Source organism: Gallus gallus, chromosome 9, assembly GCF_016699485.2.
Source record: "Gallus gallus isolate bGalGal1 chromosome 9, bGalGal1.mat.broiler.GRCg7b, whole genome shotgun sequence".
Lineage (NCBI taxonomy): Eukaryota > Metazoa > Chordata > Aves > Galliformes > Phasianidae > Gallus > Gallus gallus.
In genome coordinates, this window is record NC_052540.1 from 939608 (window position 1) to 958723 (window position 19116).

The 19116-nt window shown below is 43.6% G+C and overlaps 1 protein-coding gene across 2 annotated transcripts in view; it reads left to right on the forward strand.

Moving 5' to 3' along the window:
* Positions 1-5314: 5314 nt before the first annotated feature.
* The window catches only part of MYO7B (myosin VIIB), a 51617-nt gene continuing 37815 nt past the window's right edge, over positions 5315-19116 (forward strand). For both annotated transcript variants that reach the window (XM_015277186.4, XM_015277187.4), the window contains exons 1-12: positions 5315-5452; positions 9887-9929; positions 11043-11156; positions 12185-12337; positions 14587-14771; positions 15563-15684; positions 16178-16320; positions 16407-16520; positions 16988-17141; positions 18075-18151; positions 18468-18587; positions 18807-18949. In XM_015277186.4, coding sequence (XP_015132672.2) covers positions 9912-9929; positions 11043-11156; positions 12185-12337; positions 14587-14771; positions 15563-15684; positions 16178-16320; positions 16407-16520; positions 16988-17141; positions 18075-18151; positions 18468-18587; positions 18807-18949 — 1343 coding nt within the window. In that variant the 5' untranslated portion in view covers positions 5315-5452; positions 9887-9911. The remainder of the gene's footprint in view (positions 5453-9886; positions 9930-11042; positions 11157-12184; positions 12338-14586; positions 14772-15562; positions 15685-16177; positions 16321-16406; positions 16521-16987; positions 17142-18074; positions 18152-18467; positions 18588-18806; positions 18950-19116) is intronic.

A 19116-nucleotide genomic window follows, 5' to 3' on the forward strand; every position in this document is an offset into this window, starting at 1 on the left:
TCTCCTCGCGCCCCGGCGCGGTGGCTCTCGCGAGAGTTCGGGGCGCCGACAGGGGGCGCTGCAGACGTTGGGACGGGCGGGAGCAGGCGCTGTGGGAGCGGCGGGGGTGTGGCTGTATCGTTCGAGCCGGTGGGAACTGAGCACCGATTTCCATGGTGGCAAACTGGCAGCGGATGTTTATTCTCTGCTTTATGCAGCCTGAGGATTCCCCCTGCCATTGGGCGGGGCAGATCGGGCCCCAACCAATCCCAAGGCTATAGGACAGGAAAAGTGACTTCTTGCTGGCGTGGTCTTCTGGAACATAGTTGTAGTCCAGTGACTCAAGTTGTGAGGAAACTGAAGAAGCCTGTGAGGAAAATAATAATAATAATAAAAAGCTGAGCCCTTACATCAATGAGTAGCTGTAAAGAAATGAGTTATTTTAATAACGGTAATTCCATGTATGAGCACTGTGGGAGCTTCCAAGAGCCCAAAAATAGATGTTGAATGACTGCCTACACACCTAGAATGGACTGGGAGCCCGGGGTGTCCTTTCTGCCTGTCACATATGGGAGCCCCCCAGCTTCATCCATTGCCTTCAGTAATAAAGATTGTACCACCTAGGAAATGGATGAATGTATCTGCTCCCTGCAAATGATGACAGTGAGAAGCAACGTGAATCTCTCCCAGATGGCAGGAGGAGAAAACCCCAAGCAAGCAGGTGTGTGGGTGCTGGCAGCTCTCAGCGTGCTGCAGGCCAGCGGTGGGAATGAGAAGCAGTTGTCTCGATGGAATTAGGTCTCACCGCCCCATCTGAAGCTGTGGTTCAACCCAGCTCACGCGTGGGTGGTGCCTCCACATTTAGCCTTCAGCATCAACTGAAAGTTAGCCTCGAATGCCTCTTTGAGTTGCCGACTTCCGGAATAAACAGGCAGATAGATCCATGTCTTCATCAGGAATTGCTGTGTTCTGTTTTAGTGGCCTCTGTACTCAGAGCAGGTGCATGATTCAGTTATTTGGCGTGCCAAAGCTCAAGGATTTCAAGGTATGACTTCTGTCATTGATAGAGTGTTTTAAAATGGAAAGCCTAATAAATCCATGTGGTGCTCATCTTCTTTTCTTGTTCTGTGCCAAATATCTTCATTCTCTCAGAGGGTACAGGGTTCTAATAACGGTGATTTTTATGATTTGATGTTCCTTTCTTGTTCAGGGACGTCACAGTTCAGTAAGCTGAGATCTCTGGTCTGACACGTAAATGAGTCATCACTTCTTCTGTGCTAGAAGCACTTCAGAGTGGATGGTAGAGAGGTTAAGCCTCTGTTAACACATACACCCCAAAAGCAAACACAGTACAATGCATGAAGTTCATTCTACCATGCTAAGTACAGCTAAACTGTCTGATCTAAGGCATTGCTCAAAGTGACAGAATCTTCTATGTTTCACTTAGAAGGATAAATTGCCAGTGGAGTCAAATATTTCTTTGATGCAATCCTATATTAGCAAAAATGCAAAAATCTTTCTCCCCCCCTTTTCTTTTTCCCCTGAAAATCTGTGTACATGAAGCATAAAGAGAAGGTCTCTTTCTTCACAGCTCTTTTCCAGATGGTCTCAAAGGTCTTTTAACTCTCCTCAGAATTGTGTCCTTAATGGTATTATGCCTTTTTTCCCTTCTCTGATGTGACTCTTACTGCTTTTAGTTCTTTGCAGTGTGTGGTTTCACTGAGATCTTTTCTAGGAGGAGGCACGTGTGCCTGTGTATGATGGGAGGCTCCTACTGTTTCACTTATCTGACTTCCATAAAGATATTGAATAGAAAGCTGTATGATGACTTCAATCCAACTCATAACGACACAATAAATGAAGGTCTCTGCAGACAAAGCACTAAAGTAGGAAATAAAAAGTTGGGAGTAAAATAATAGAAATTAAGGAGGAGAAACATAAATAGAAACTAACAAAAAATAGATTGACTGTGCTCTGAGGTACTGGGAAATAGTACTGGAGTGCCTAGGAAACATGGAAACCCACCAGGTAAAGCAGGATCAGAGTATGATAGTAACCATCCCTGAAAATTAGACATTTATGAATATGTCATGTCCTGCGGTGATGTCAAGCCATTGTCCCAAATTCCAGCTGCAATGAGGCTGCAGGGGTGAGAAAATAAATAATTTCTGCATTTGCTGAAAGTGAGCAGACTTTCCTCCCTACATTTCCCATCTCTCAGAAAGGAAAGCTAACCGCAAGCATGGTGCTGTGACATCCCCACATGCATCACACCGGGGAGGGTGAGTCTGTATCATGCAACCTCCTTATCTCAGTAGCAGTGAATAACTGGACGTCAGCTTTGACAGCAGGGCTGCAGCCAATGTGTGTGTGTGCACTAGCGTGCAAGCTTGCATGTGCTTGTCTTTGTCCTCCACGAGCCAGAACTTGGCACTTAGTGACCTGTAACGTACTCTTTTAATACCTTCTTGGCTGCATCCCAAAAGGAGGGATGGAGTGACACTCAGACCATAATGGGATTGCACAGTGCAGGAGAGTGACCTGTCTTCTAGCAAGCAGAGTAAGCAGCACCCACTTGGCGTGTGTGGAGGTGTGTAATGCCACAGATCCAAGTGCCTCACCAGTTTGCCTCAGTCCAGCATCACGAACTGCCTGGAATGAAATAAGCCTTCCCCTGAAGGACAGAATGCTCAAGACAATCAAGGGATGCACTTGAAAAATCCTTTTCTGGTATGTACTTCTTTAGTTTGCTTTGTTCTCCGCAGCATGCCCTTCAGAGTTAATGGACATCAGTGACTTACAGCTACAAATCTGCTTAGAGGGAGGCGGTTACTATAGACAGGAGAGCTTTCAAATGAACTGTTTAACCTGGAAACTGTTATATCCAATCCCCTCAGAAACAGCATAAAAACAATTAGTTTAATGTAAAATTATGCTTGGCATCTAAGACTGGGTGATGTGGAAATGACGAGAATGCTTTGATTTGGCTGGAGAGGAAATGTGAGAGGGAGTAACATGTGCAAATTAAACCCTTTGATCCTGGCATCAATCCCTTAATTAGGAAGCTGTCAGGAAGAGGCAGTTCTGTTAACACGTCTGTCTGGGTAGACCTATTGTTCTGCACAACAGCAGAATTAATTTCACTAGGGATTATCCAATTTTAATTAATGCATTTCACACTGCATTATTTATGAGCATGCTACAAATTACTCCAGTGCCTCTGCTACACCTACCTGCAGCTACAAATGTGCCTGTGCCTCGCAGGGTCCCTTGCCAAACTGTCTTCATTAGTAAACAGTTGCTTGCCCCTGGCAAACTCCTGACACCTGATACCTCCTGATACTGTGACTCAAACATGAGCTCCAGCGCTTCTGCTGGAGAAGCCTGCAGCAAGCTGCCTGCCCAGCTCTCACACGTGCTTTATTAAGAAGTTAGGCTGCTTCTGCTTGGGAGATCAAGTTGCTGCTCCTTCAGCATTTGTTTGAGTCACTTGAGTACATCTAGACTTAACTGTGGAAATCCATCTCCTTTCTAATAGGTATTTCAGTGATGGCACTATGAGTTGTGCTTTCCTTCAGGGCAGCTTGAGTTCCTCATGGTCCCATCTCATACATGTTTACATATTCAGCTAGTACAGGAATACTTTGGTTCCCTCTGAAATAGAAAAGAACACTGCCACTGTGTCTTGGTCACAAGCATTGAAAATATTCTATTTTAGAATGTGATTCTCTGCCCCAAAACAAGCTGCATTTGGAATTTCAGCAAGTATGCTTCATTTGTTGAAGAAACATATGGCATGTTTGTCTGTCTGTCTGTTTTCCTGCAGTCTAATTGCACAAAAAGCTTTTGTTTTAGACATCTACCTTGGCAGTCCAAAGGTGCTTACTTTGATTTTCTGATATTTGACCTACATCTAAAAATTCAATGCTTCTTGAGGAGATTTTATTGTTCACATAGAGCACGTACATTACTAAAATAAAAGTCTGCTGAAGAACCATCTTGAGACAAAATCCTTAAGAATGACTTGCACAGTTAAGAGAACTCTGCTTTGTAGTTTCCTGCCTCTCTCTGAAAGCCTCTGAGCCCTAAGGGCCTATACTCTATTTGTGCTATAAAACTTAAATAATCCCAGGTTTATTTGTTTAAGTTTTATAGCAGAAATAGAGGAGGCTAACGTTAAAATACAAATATGTAACGCAGATATGTAATGTGTAACAGAAATTACTCCCAATTCTTTATCACTGTGCATGAATTCTGACCTCTGATTCCCATGTGGAACTACAGCAGGAGTCCCAAGACATGGAAGCTTCTTCTTACCTCTCCTATTACACATTGTGGCTAATTAAACCTAGGAAACAAGAAAATAAGCACTAGGTATACCAGCATATATTCACAGTTGCTGCACATTCTCAATTTGATAAAAGTCACCTGCATTAGTGTGTAGTGAGGCAAACCACTGATGTGCAAAGAGTTTGAGGGAAGGTTATACAATTAGTTTAAGGGATCTGTAAAAAGCCTCATCCCCGGTGCTTGGGCCTGAAGTTCAAGGATGAAATCTGCCATACTCCCAGGTGCTTGCCATAGCTGGAGGAACCCTGCATCTTCCCCACTGCAGGCATACTGCCTTTCTCTTTCTTTCCTGGACATCACATCTTGGGCTGGAAATTAATGGCATACTGAAGGGCAGAGGGCTACTGACAGTATGTTCGGAGCAACTAGAAAGCAGGGAACTCAGAGCTGTCCTATCCTCCCTTGGAAAGAAAGAAGTGGAGTTAACATACAGAAAGTTAACTTGCACTGTGCTGTAACACAGGGACAGAGTGTTTGGTAGGTGATCAGCTAATGAGAACAAAACCAGGATGACTTAAAACAGACAAGAAATCCCAGTCCCTTTAGATGGGTGTGTGACCACTGGTATTTCAGTTCAGTTCCATGAGCTCTTTTCACCTTCAACTGTAGGTACCGTGAAACACAGTCCCCACACTACAGCAACTGATGTGTATTTTCTGACCTTGCAGAAGCAGCTGTACAAAACCAAAGGGAGGGATGAGAGATGAGAGTCCAATTTCCACTGACCTAACAGAATCATGCAGAGGGAAGTCACTGGTGATGGAGCAGCTAAGATCAGATGCTTAAGGGTTTCCTATTGGGAGTGGTTTCCAGAAATCTGAAGGGATTCAAGCACAGAGGAGAGATTGAAGTTTAAGGTTCACCCAGGCAAGAATCAGCTGTCCTGCTTACTGGAACGCCTGACTTGGAAATGACAATATGCTGAACTGGGGGCAAAGTCCTGCAATAAATAACCGTGCTTCAGCTATTTCCTCCTTTGTGCAGTAGACAAGTGGCACTCAGCAAGGGAACCTTTCCTGGCACCAATGCCAGTTTCACCTTCCCTTTCCTTCTTACTCCCAAGCTTATGAAAAACGAGGAACTAAACTGCTGAAGCCATACAGTGAAGATTTCTTCAGGAGAGGTAATTTTCCATCCCTTGGGATGCAGGTCGGTTTGCTACTGCGTTGCTTTGGAAAGAAAAGCAGCAGAAGAGCCAGGTGTTGCGGGAAGGCTGCCACTCAGGCAGGAGGGGGGTGCTCAGTTATGACTCGGAATAAGCATTTTCAGTGCTGAATCTACATACCCTGGGATTATAGAGGATCTCTACCCCATACACCTACTTGTGGGTCTGGAGGCAGATGTGCCCTGACCTGATCCAGCACAGCCGTTCTCCATATTGGCTTGCACCACTCCCTCTCTGTTCCGGGCAGACATTTCAACCTCACTGCAGTATTCTCATTTCTGGCTCAGTTAGAAACTAGCTAGTGATTGTGAGTCCCTGTGGCTGACCATGGCCCACCTGTTGGCTACACACTGTGCTCCTGTACCACCTTGCTTTGCTCATGTTGCAGGTCACCACACCCTGAGGTTAGTGCACAGATCCAGTTGCCGAATCGTGAGTAAAGACATGAGGATGTGGCCATAAGAAAACTGATCAGGAAAGATGGAATTTATTTCTTGAAAGAGAAGACAGAAAAAAAGTCTCTTCTATGAAGAAAGGTTGAGGGAACTGGGCTTGTTCAGCTTGGGAAAGAGAAGGCTCTGGGGTGATCTCATTATGGCCTTCCAAAATTTGAAGGAAACATTCAAACAGGAGAGGGAATGGCTGTTTACGAGGGTGAATAGTGATAGGACAAGGGGGAATGGTTTTAAACTGAGACAGGGGAGATTTAGGTTGGGGAGATTTGGGCAGCCTGGTCTGGTGGTTGGCAACCCTGCACATAGCAGGGGTGTTAAAACTAGATGATCCTTTTCAACCCAGGCCATTCTATGATTCTATGAAAAAACACTGCATTGCTAAGTTTTTTGTAGATGTTGTGCACCAAAATTCAGGATTATCTTAGTTGCAGATGGTCTCTGGAGGTAGCCCTGGTCTCACAGGGAATTCTGAATGTAGTCACCAGGCCCTGTGCTGGGGACACAGCAGTTGAAGGTCCTCCATTTGCCACATCATGTTGTTCTTCCTGTTACTGGGTCACATGTGAAGACTGCAGTTAAAATTTCTGCTTTAAAACATGGTAGCATGGGACTTTTAGAGCAGTAGTCTGCCATCTCTTGAAGTTTCCATTTATTTTTCTCCTTGGGATCACAAGACATTTTGTAATTTTGATAACTGGTTATTTTTAATGCATTTTGTGGTTATTTGGAAGTGGTACATTGTTCTGGACTTGCTTAGAAACTTGTTCAATCCATGCTACTGCATAGACCTTTTCAGCCACAAACAGGGCATGCTGCTTGCCAAGCACTTCTCGTTTCCACTTTGCTACTATAGCAGCCCTCCTAGTGCTTAGGACATGGATGTGATACACGCAGCGGCACTGTCTTGCACATAGAGCTAAAATTGCTCCTTCTGTTTAGTCTGAACAAAAGGTGCTTTATGCAGCGATCAATTTTAGCTAAGGCTGTAACTTAAGGAAGCTATTTGTAACTTCCCAGATAACACAGGTAAGTAAAGTTGGCAGCTACAGGAAAGCAAATGATAAAATGAGCCCTCATTCTCTCACTACAAAGTTTTCTTCTAACACTGAATGTAAAAGTTTATTGAATCAAGAAGAAGAAAACAATGTCTTCCCCAAACTTCATTTCATTACGTGTATTTTAATGATGGTTTTTGTTTTTCAACAGCATGAATTTCCAAAATCAAAGTGGTGGCTTAAAACACTTTTCTAGTAATTTAAACAAGAGGTAAATTTATAAATTGCAGAAACCTTTATAGCTTCACAACAAGATAGAGACAGAGCATTAAATGGCTGAAAATACTAAGTCAGAAAAATAATGAAATCTGTGTAGCTCTCATAAAATGTGTGCACAATATTACACAGAGATGTAAATAGTTAATATAATTTTTACCCATGAGATTTTAAAGCCTTTACAAGTGATAGAGAGAAGAAATCTCATGGGCTTCATTGAATTGATTTATGAATTATCTCAGAATTTTGATGATTATTTGTATAGCAAAGACAAAAAAAATACCCAACAACTTCCAACTCAGTTAATTCATGGTTTCCTTGTTTTTCCTCAAACTTTCCAGAAAACCTGTCCAACATCTAGACAAGTTTAATCTGGGGCCAGAACAAAACGACTGCTCTAAATGAATGAGAAAATAAGAAATTTGAATTTGAGTGTTGAGAAAAAATTGGAGCAGGTATTCCAGGAGATCATGGACCTGCCTAGAATAACTACCAAAGATTGGTTCCTTGTCCTGTAGCGTTCACTTGTCTTGTGAAATGCTTTACAGGAGGTTTGCCATCAAATGGGAATGTACAGAGGGGATGTATATATTCAGTGTCTTCAATGAGCATCATCCAAGCAGGAAGTTGTAAAATTTGCTTCAGATATATGCTATAGAAATGACAGCAATAATAGATCAAAAAAGAGTAGAAATGGAATTATTTAGTCCAAGGTTAGCAGTTTGCTTATTGCATACATTTCATTAGGAACTTTGAGTTGAACCTCAGATGTGTGGTAGAGGAAGAGGTCCTTTATAGAGATGAAAGGAGCAGAGTGGGCCGCACAGCTGTTGGAAGGTTATGATATGAGGTTGTGGAGACCTGGGCGCACAGCAGCCATTCAATCACAGATTATTCTACCACCTTACGTGCAGGAAAGACTCTTGCTAGCAGGAAGAGAGAACAGGGAAAAATAAACTTTACCTTTTGGTTGGGAGATGGACCTATCTCACTTTGCAGTGAGCTGGAGCCAACAGCAACAAGCAGAAGAAGAAAGGATAAATGAAATCAAGTTATTATTAGGCCTATGCTGCAGTTCTGTGGCTGTACCCATGCTGTTTCTGAGATGCACAGGTCCCAGCAGGAGGAACTCCGCTCTGTGACTCACTGCTTAGCACAAGATCAGCAGACATGACCTCACCCAGCTTACGTTTAATAGAGCCATATGCGTATGCTTAAGGTGCGCGCTCTGCTACAGAGGAGTGCTTCCCAATCTGTGATATAGAATCAAAGAATCATCAAGGTTGGAAAAGACCTCCAAGATCATCCAGTCCAACCGTCCCCCTGTCACCAATATTTGCCATTAAACCATATGTCTTAGCACAACATCTAAATGTTTCTTGAACACCTCCAGGGACAGTGACTTCACCACCTCCCTGGGCAGCACATTCCAGCACCTGACCTCTCTTTTGGAGAATAAACTTTTCCTAATATACTGGAGAGTGAGGGAATATGCCATCCTCGAGATATTGCAAAGAGTTTTCAGCAGTTACTGGGGTTTTATTCAGTACTGTCTGCACAGTGGAAGTTTGAAAGACAGTTCACCATTAGCAGCCACTAAAATAATATGGTCAACATTTATGTTTTAATTCATTTCTCAGTGTCCTTCATGTGAACTGTGTAGGTCTGCACATGAGTGGTGAGAGATAACTTCAGGTTTTTAAATGCAGTCTCAGCTGAGACTACAATAATTTAAAATTATTCTCAGCTGAAATCTTTCACACTCTGCAAACTTCAGAAGTGAACTGCGTGAAGAGCCTTTGCCAGCAATTTCCCAGACACAGTAAAAGGCCTTCATGCCATAACAAGAATGGGAGCAAACCACAGTCCTGGAGTCGATCCCTAAATTCAGCTCCTGTAGCCTATGAGGAAGCAGCTACTAAAGATTTTGGTTCCCTGGTTGTTCTAAGGAACACAGCCTAAACAATATCACCCCTTAAGCAACAGTGGTGTAGACTTCTGGCCACTAGACATTTCACTATTCTTTTTGATAGCGAGCTTCCAGTTTTATTGTGGTTCTCTCCAGTTCCTCATTTTGCTGCTCATGCCTTCATGGCAACCGCTCTCAGTCCAACCAAGGACAGTTAAGTGTAGATGTTATTTTCTAAATGGTGGAATGTTCAAGCTGGGATTCTCCAAGGGATCCAAGAAGCTTAGGAGAGCATGAATTCACCATGTCACTGGGCCAACAACTTGTAGGAACTGAACTGCTGGTTCAGCAAACCAAAGAAACCCTACTGTGCAATGAATCACATTGCATTGTGGGGTCTTTTGATTTGTGATCTAAACTTGCAGTTCAGGCAGTAAACATGCTTAATACACGACTGAGGGTACTATGCACGTTGACTTCTTTGGAGTTGCAAGCATCTCTGGGCTGATGCGGTAGAACTCAGAGCAGACCACCACACCAGATCTGCAGATTTTTGCTTTGACTAGATGGCTTCATTGTTTCTAGAGTTGGTGTAGGTTATTATGACCTATTTCATTTTAATACAATCAATAGGCAGCATGACTTTAAGGCATTTTGCTATTACTCTTTACAAGAAAGTATCTTCATTCTACTGCCTGTTCTAATAAAAGCGTGAGCCCTTTTCTGACCTAATATTGTGTTGTTCTTGGGACTGCAGGTTGCATACAGTGATCTGAGACATAATGGTCATTTACAGAAAGGTAAGTCCAATTCTTTGCTATGATTTACTGATTAGCCTGAGGCCTGAAGAAGAGAAAAAGACTTCAACATCCTTATTCATCTCAAAAAGAAAAGCAGAAATAACCCAGTATCAAAAAAAGTATAAGGTATCAGTCCAGACTGAAAATACAATGGCACCATGCCTTGTTGGGCTAGCCTGGCTGTGCTGGTGACCTCTGTCACAAGGTGTGGCACTGAAAGTGCAGATTACCTCTGTAGTTTTATTAAGTGCAAATCAGAGCACTTGAATGTTCTTCGTAACCTTATGTGACACTTATAGATGTTTGGTTTTAAATGGAAGTCCATTAACTATTTTAAGAGGAAAAAAATAAATATTTTTTCAGTAAAAAAACTTGAAACTTTGACAGTAATGCTATGGTGAGAATGCAGTAAAATAAATAAAATGTTTGTTGTAATCAACAAACTCAGCTGGAACACCAGCTTCTCAGCAGGCATAAGCCAGTTCATGCCCACTGAAGATCCAGCATACAGCTTTGTTCCATTTTCATTCTAGGAACTGCAGTAAATTTTTGTTTCAATCTGAATTAGTGTCTGGAGCAAGAGAAGGTACTCCTGAGGTCTGGGAGTACTAACAGGCAGTAGTGCAGGCAACATCAAGGTGGTGCTCATTCCTAGGAATGGCCAGCCATAGCTCACACCTTTCCTCCAGCAGAGGACAGCAGAGCAGGCACCCAGTCTGTTCATCCTTTTCTCACCTGGTACTGTCTTTGTTTTCAAGCATCTCTTCTGAAAGAATACCATAGCTAATGTGAGGATGCCAAGGCACCTTGTCAGCATTCACTGTACACCCCACAGCCTCTGGGAGGTAGTGGAGCTGTGCAATCACTGCCCTTGTAAAAGGTGTTAACTCAGACAACTGGGCCTGACTTGGCCAAAGTCATGCTCCATGGCAGGTGTGGAGCTGAGGTCCCAGTGCTAAAACCATTAAGTTGTACTGCCTGCAAGCAGTAAGAACTTGTCCGGTTAAATAACAATAGAAAGCAATAGTAAATTAAGACCAAGAAATGAATGCATGTGAACTACATTGCATCTAGTATGTCACTTTACTTGACACTGGATTTTTTTCTCCCCAGGGTGATCATGTGTGGCTGGAAGCTCAGCCACACAGTGAATTTAATGTCCCTATTGGGGCAGTTGTGAAGGACTCTGACTCAGGACGGATCCTGCTGGAGGATGATGAAGGCAAGGTGGGCTACCCTGTAACTTCCTGTAAATAATGAACATAAAAATCAAAAGTAGAAAGTACAGAAGAAAAGCTATACTGGATCAGACTGAAGCATCTAGACAGTCTGACTTTGATAATGGCTGGTAGGATAAACAGAAAGTAGTAATATAAAAATAAGGCCAGAATAGGCTGATAGTAACCAGAGATCCCAACAGTATGAAGATTTAGCGCTTCTTGAGGTAGCAGTTATCACCAGGTAGCTAAAAGCAGGAAACAGACAAGCTCTAACCCCAAAATTTGATAAAAATCATGATCCCACTAAAGGCAGCAGTTTCATTCCTACTTCAAACGTGTTCTGGCAGTAACAGTCTGACAGAACTGCACTGTGAACATAGGTGATGTCAGGCTTCCCACATCTCTCACCTGAACATTTAGGTGGGGATCAGGAGAGCAAAATCTCTCCCACTGTAAGGGCAAGCAAGTCCAAGACCACCCAATGAGATTGGATGTGTACAAGAGACCTCATGGGGCGACTTCATTGCAGCCTTCCAGTACTTAAAAGGGAGCTTATAATCAAGGGGAATGGTTTTAACTAAAGAAGGGGATATTTAGATTAGATGTTAGGGGGAAACTTTTTACTCAGAGGCAGTGAGGCCCCAGCACAGGCTGCCCAGAGAAGCTGTGGATGCTCCAATCCTGGAGTTTCCCAAGGGCAGGCTGAGGGGGGCCCTGGGCAGCCTGATCTGGTGGGGGGCAACCTTGCCTACAGCTGGGATTGGAAGTGGATGATCTTTAAGGTCCCTTCCAACCCAGGTCATTCTCTGATTCTCTGATGTCTGGAACCCATCTGAATGGCTTTGTCTAGGGTTTTCTATCATCTGGTCCTGTGGAGCAACACACCTCTTGATTGATGTAGTTCAGTCAGCTGTTTGTTAGAGTATACTGCATTTAATGTGAACTCAAAATCATTCTGGTCTAACATGGCATTCTCCTTTATTTGCGTCTAAATAAAGAGACTAACCCATTAAAATGCTGCCTTTCCTTTTTCAGGAGCACTGGATCACAGCTCGGAACATGCACATGGTTCGCCCAATGGACCCATCCACTGCACAAGGGGTGGAAGACATGATCCGTCTTGGGGATCTCCACGAAGCAGGCATGGTGCATAACCTCCTCATCCGCCACCAGCAGCACAAAATCTATGTGAGTGCCAATGTTACTGGACATGGTACTTTTAGGAATGACCTCATCCACCTTTAGAAGGGTGACTTGAGTAGCCTGCTGACTTCCTTTCGTGCATAGGGCCCTCCAATTCCTTTACTGACTCAGAGTACCAAGGAGACATCTTTTTTCTCTTCCTCCATCCAAGTAATTTGGCTGTGAAAATGGGATTTAATACTAGTCTCTGAAATTGCAGAGATATGCAAAGGTAGTGACCCTGCTCACTTTCTCCTAGAGTGATCATTTTCAGCAGCAACTGATACATAGCTCCACGTTACAGCTTAGTGCTGGGTGCACGTGCTGTTACCACCTGCAGCTGTGGCTCTGGATCAATCTAACCAGTAAATGGTGACATTATTTAGATTGTGCTCCAATCCACATCACTATTTATTTGATTTTGATGTAATGAAACAGGTAAAGAATAGATCTGCATTTTTAGGACATTTGGCTTCACTTCACTTCCTGTCCATTACAGATTTAATCTGTGAGTTTGAACAATTTGACATTTCCAGGTTTCTTGTTCCCTAGTTCCTAGTTTGCAATATAATGACAACATTCAAACTTTTTCATACATCATCTCCCATGTTATATACACTACTGTATGGCAAACAGATTGTAAGATAAATAGGTATAGGACCAGAGAGATTATCACGTTTACAAAGGAGCAATGAAATAAAGAGCTTACCCATGTCCAGGGCTCACAGAAGGGCTCCAAGAGGGGTGATCTCCAGATAGAGATCCTTCGTCCTTGGGAGTCAGCCCTTAAATGGGGACTAGGAGCCTGGTTCCACCCCTTCCAGTCACTCAGGTGAAATTGCATTCACCTGTGCCCCTGCAGCTGACTCAGTGCTCACCTCAGGTGGTCAATCAGAGATTCAGGCCGTGATTATACAGTTCCCATACACACTACGTACAGGAGAGGAGCTGTCTCTTACAATACAAACATGGTGATGTTCAGTGTAATGAAGCTGTGATTTTGATATATGCTGTAGTTACCTGGATGAGGGCATTGAGTGCACCCTCAGTAAGTTTGCAGATGACACCAAGCTGGCTGGAAGTGTTGATCTGCCTGAGGGTAGCGAGGCCCTACAGAGGGATCTGGATAGGCTGGATAGCTGGGCTGAAGCTAATGGGATGGGATTCAACAAGACCAAATGCCGGGTCCTGCACTTTGGCCACAATAACCCCAGGCAACGCTACAGGCTTGGGGCAGAGTGGCTGGAAGACTGTGTAGAGGAAATGGACCTGGGGGCATTGATTGACGCTAGACTGAACATGAGCCAGCAGTGTGCCCAGGTGGCCAAGAAGGCCAATGGAATCCTGGCTTGTATCAGAAATAGTGTGGCCAGCAGGAACAGGGAAGTAATTATCCCCCTGTACTCAGCACTGGTGAGGCCGCACCTCGAGTACTGTGTCCAGTTTTGGGCCCCTCACTGTAAGAAAGACATTGAGGCCCTGGAGCGTGTCCAGAGGAGGACAACAAAGCTGGTGAGGGGTCTGGAGCACAGGCCTTATGAGGAGCAGCTGAAGGAGCTGGGATTGTTCAGTCTGGAGAAGAGGAGGCTCGGGGGAGACCTTATTGCTCTCTTTAACAGTGGCCTGTAGTAGTGATCTGGGGGTCGGCCTCTTCTCTCATGTGACTACTGATAGGACTAGAGGGAATGGCTTCAAGCTGCGCCAGGGAAGGTTCAGGCTGGACGTTAGGAAATCCTACTTCTCTGAAAGGGTGGTCAGGCACTGGAATGGGCTGCCCAGGGAGGTGGTGGAGTCACCGAGCCTGGTGGTGTTCAAAGAGCGTTTGGATGTTGTGTTGAGGGACATGGTTTAGCGAGAACCATTGGTGAAGGGCGAATGGTTGGACTGGATGATCCTGTGGGTCTTTTCCAACCTTAGCGATTCTAGGATTCTACGATTCTACAACTACCAAGAGGTGCATACAGAACCACTATGTTAGATTCTAGCAGTCCGCAGTTGTGTCATGTACTTCTTGAACAATACATTGTAATTTCCAAGTCCTTGACACTCTCCTTCATTTCAGTGGAGCTGTTTTTTACAAATACTATATAAGTGCATAAATAACACAACCATAACATTGCCCAACTCATGGTAAGGAACCAGGCTTTTAGATCTCCCAAGTTTCTCTCCTGACTCTGCTTAGATCTACTCTGTGCCTTTGGTTGTACTGCTGGTTGCATTTGCTGCTAGAGGTAATGCTCATAACTGTTTTCCAGACTTACACAGGATCTATCTTGGTAGCAGTGAATCCATACCAGCTGCTGCCTCTCTACACAGTCGATCTTATCAGGCTCTACTGCAACAAGAGGATTGGAGAGCTGCCACCTCATGTCTTTGCCATTGCAGACAACTGTTACTTCAATATGAAGAGGAATAAGAGAGATCAGTGCTGTGTGATCAGGTGATTGTACTCATGATGTGTGGCAGACACCAAATCTGGCATGTTTTTGGGGGACTTTTGCAGACACAGGAGACCTTTCAAATGGAAAGGCACAGATTAAGACTAGAGGTAACAGCAAGAAAATGTTCTCTTCCCTGCTACTTCCTTTTTTTTTTTTGGTCACAGCTACAGAAGCTGGAACATAAACAAGAGATTTCTGAAGTCTGTTGTTTTCCTCTAGACTCTGAATGTGATGACATATTCTACGCATATGTGCCTGTGTGATGTTAGGCTGCCTTTTACCTTGGGGACAGGACACTTGTGTTAATTATATTTTCTGAACACTGAGATTTCCTGAAGAAAACACTGTCTCTGCTAATATGAAGATGGAAGAAACTACAGTATAAATACATGACATGTATGCATATTATGCTAGTCATCAGTAGAGAGAACAGAGTCTCAATGCAGTGTGATCATGGTACATCAACTGAGTTGCCTCAGATAAGACTAACACTGAAAATCTGATAATGCTTTAAGGAAAAGCAAGTGGTGATTTAATTTTTTACTGTTACAGAATGTGTTCCATGGATTTGCTCATTTTTAATTAGAGGGAGAATTTAGTCCTCAACCTTAGTCTAAAAAACACTTTACACTTTAGCAGATAAGATGCTGAAAAGCTAAAATTGCATAGCCATCAATGAAAGACAACCTGATCTTCACAGCATAAAGTAGGATTTCACCTTGGTCTGCCATTTGCCTCCCTAGCCAAAAAAAAGAAAGCAAACCCTTCATGATCTCATTTCTTATTGCAGTGGAGAATCTGGAGCTGGGAAAACTGAAAGCACTAAGCTAATACTACAGTTTTTGGCAGCTGTCAGCGGCCAGCATTCCTGGATAGAGCAGCAAGTCCTAGAGGCCAACCCCATTCTGGAAGGTGGGTTACTTAGCAAAAAAACCTCATTTACCACACTTATCACAAGATTTTTGTCTCAGGGTAAAAAGTCAGGAACAGACCGTCAAACCACTGTATTTCCGTAACACAGATAAAAACCCTGAAGCATTGGTGATGCAGGATAGAAGTTATCTAGTCTTTTTTGCTGGGTCTTCATGAGGTCCACAGCCGTTCTCATGATGCAGGAGGCAGTGTCATTGTAGCAATATCTCAGAACTGCAGGGAGCACGAGAGTCACAAGAGACATAGAGCATATTCGGATCACCTGAGTATATCTTTTAGGGCCCAGCTATCTGGATGCACAATACGCCTGCCTGTCATTTCAGAAGGAAGTCAGTTCAGATATTCTTTAGTGCATGTCAGCTTTTGGTATACAACATGCAAAATACCAGGAGAAAAATGGAAGCACATCAAAAATAGACTCAATGTTCATTAACTACAGTAATCAAGATATTATCTGTCCTTTTCTCATCAGCTTTTGGAAATGCCAAGACAATTCGAAATGACAATTCAAGCCGCTTTGGTAAATACATTGATATCTACTTCAACCACAGTGGTGTGATAGAAGGAGCCCGGATAGAACAGTTTCTTCTGGAAAAGTCCCGAGTTTGCCGGCAGGTGAGGGCACTTGCAGACATCCATTCTGCCTGCTCCTGTGCTACAAACCTGTACCAACAAGGCTGTATCGGCCTCTTTCTTTCTAGGCTCCAGAGGAGAGGAACTATCACATCTTCTATTGTATGCTGATGGGGATGAATCTAGAGCAGAAAAAGATGCTGAATCTGGGCACTGCCTCAGAGTACTCTTATCTCACTATGGTAACTATCTCCATTATCCCTCTGTCATTTGTTTCCTCCAGCAACCGGTACTATCACTGGGAGCTGCAGATGGGTGGTAACAAGTACCAACAGTCCTTTCCTTAAAGTACCAGAAGCAGTAACATGAGTGCTGAGAGTCTCAGTTTCAGAGGCTTACAGTAATGTCCACCTGTCCACTGCAGAGGCAGCATGTGGAAGTTCAAAGCTTTCTGTTCAGCTCAGCCTTAAGAAACATAAAGGGCATCATAAAGTACATGGGAAATATCCTCCACTTTCACAGGCGCTCAGATTTTACATGAATGCAAGGGATCTCATGCCAGGGAGAAAGCTAATTAGGTATGTATACCTTAGGTGATAATGAGTAAGCAGAAACAGTGCCAAGAATCCTTGTCCTTATGTCTGAGCTTATATGATCTGAAAAGAAACAAGAAAAGATTATCTTTACCTGTGAATGTGGTTTCTTGCAGGGCAACTGCACGTCCTGTGACAGCCGGAACGATGCAAAGGAGTATGCCCACATCCGCTCAGCAATGAAGATCCTTATGTTCTCAGACTCTGAGCACTGGGACATCAGCAAACTGCTGGCTGCTATCCTGCATCTGGGGAATGTGGAGTTCGAAGGTAAACTCAGCATTGCCTCTGCTTGGTCTCTCCTCAGACTTGATGTTAAAGGCCTAGAGGTACTTCTGCTTCCAGCTGTAAGGATTAGGCTGTGCTTCTCTGCCCAGTATAAATGGCTAGGAGAACAGAGTTGGTGGGGCAGGCAGATAAGCAACATTACACACTGGGTAATGTTTTGAAAAACACCCATCTTATTATTTTGTCACACTGGGGTTTCCTTGGTTATAAATAGACCTTTATCACACAAACTGAATCACCAGATAATATAATGCCATGCTGCATTTGCTGACTGTAGTGCTATGTAAGTCAGAGGACAGAGGAGCAACTGAGTCATGCTATCTGTGGAGATGATAGCTGTCATTCTCTTGGCTGGGTACTGTGAACATTCAGCTGCGTAAATGCAGCTCTGATATGGCACAGTCTGATAACGCCCATCAGTAGGACAGCAGGAGCACTCATATTTTAGAAAAGGACTCTTCTCTGTGTGATGCAGTGGTGCCGGGTGGGTTTTTTGGGTTAATGCTGGCTGCTAAAGGCTTCTCCTATATGAAGGAAGGTTGTTATCTAGGCAACCTTTTTTGTCTACATTTCTCACAAGCTAGATACAAGGCAAGAAATGTTTTCAGAAAAAAATTCTTAAGTCAGATAAAACTTCTCCAGATCCCTAATAGCTGCAGTTTATAACTAATAACTCTGTCAGTTTTGCTGCTATTTCTAGTGTGATGTTCTAGAGTTGTGAGGACCTCATACATGCCAGGACTCCTAGGTAAAATTAGAACCTTCCTTAGTAAAATCTTCAGACCCAGGAGCTCCATCAGGCAAATTACTGCTTTGCCACATTCCTGGAGGTACAGGCTTACAGAAGTAAGGCTGCACAGCTTCCAACCACAGCAGAAATGATTCACCATGAGAATGACTGTTTTCTCATTCCAGCGGCTGTGTATGACAACTTGGACTGCTCTGATGTGATGGATTCACCACACTTTTCAATTGCAACCAAACTGCTTGAGGTAATAAACTCTCATCTTTTCCTACTTGTTCCCTTCTTCACCCATGCTCCCTGGGCACATGGACAAAGCACGTCTCTGTGGAGCATTTACGTACTGAAGCACATAGAAGGGGCATTTCCTGTTCTTTCCACTGATACTCAAGTGCCGCTCTTGCAGATATCTTTCTGAGCTAGGAGATCCTTCAGTCTCGGGTAGCAGCATGCCATCATGCTGCTGGACAAGCAGTTTGTCACAGCCCTCCTCCTGAGACAGACTTTCTTTGCTGGATCTCTTTTCTCTACCTGGAATGACCAAGTTGCCATGACTGTTCTTCCAGGTGGACTATAGTGAACTTCAAAACAGCCTCACAAACCTGTCCATCATTGTCCGAGGAGAAAGCGTGTCCAGACCCCTGAATGTGGCTCAAGCTGCAGATGGGAGGGATGCCTTTGTGAAGGTACTGGTTCTTGCATCTGCTCTGTTTAAAGACTGGGGATAATTTCAGAGCTGTCTTTCTTACCAGTTAAAGGGCCTTTTGTGATAAACATGCACGCAGAGGGCCTGGTTCCCTCTTGGTCTTCAAGCATAGTTTGAAATCATTGTTTCAACACAACAGGAAGCAGAGAGATTTGTCCAAAGACTGTAATGATGAGCTCTCACTTTAATTTCTCCCCAGGGTATATATGGACGGATTTTCCTGTGGATAGTGAACAAGATCAACTCAGCCATTTTTAACCCAACTTCTCAGAAGCCTAAAAATACACGCCAGTCCATTGGGTTGTTGGATATTTTTGGGTTTGAAAACTTTAGCAACAACAGGTAGGAGGCTCTAGATTCATTTGCACTGGGGTGCTGAAAAGCAGTTAATGTAAATGGAAAAAATGAAAAAAAAAAAAAAACCAAGCAAATTTCATTATTATTGTCATTCCCAGAGAAGCAGTGAAATTTCCATCACTAAGTTTCCCCAATGACAATCTAACACAAAT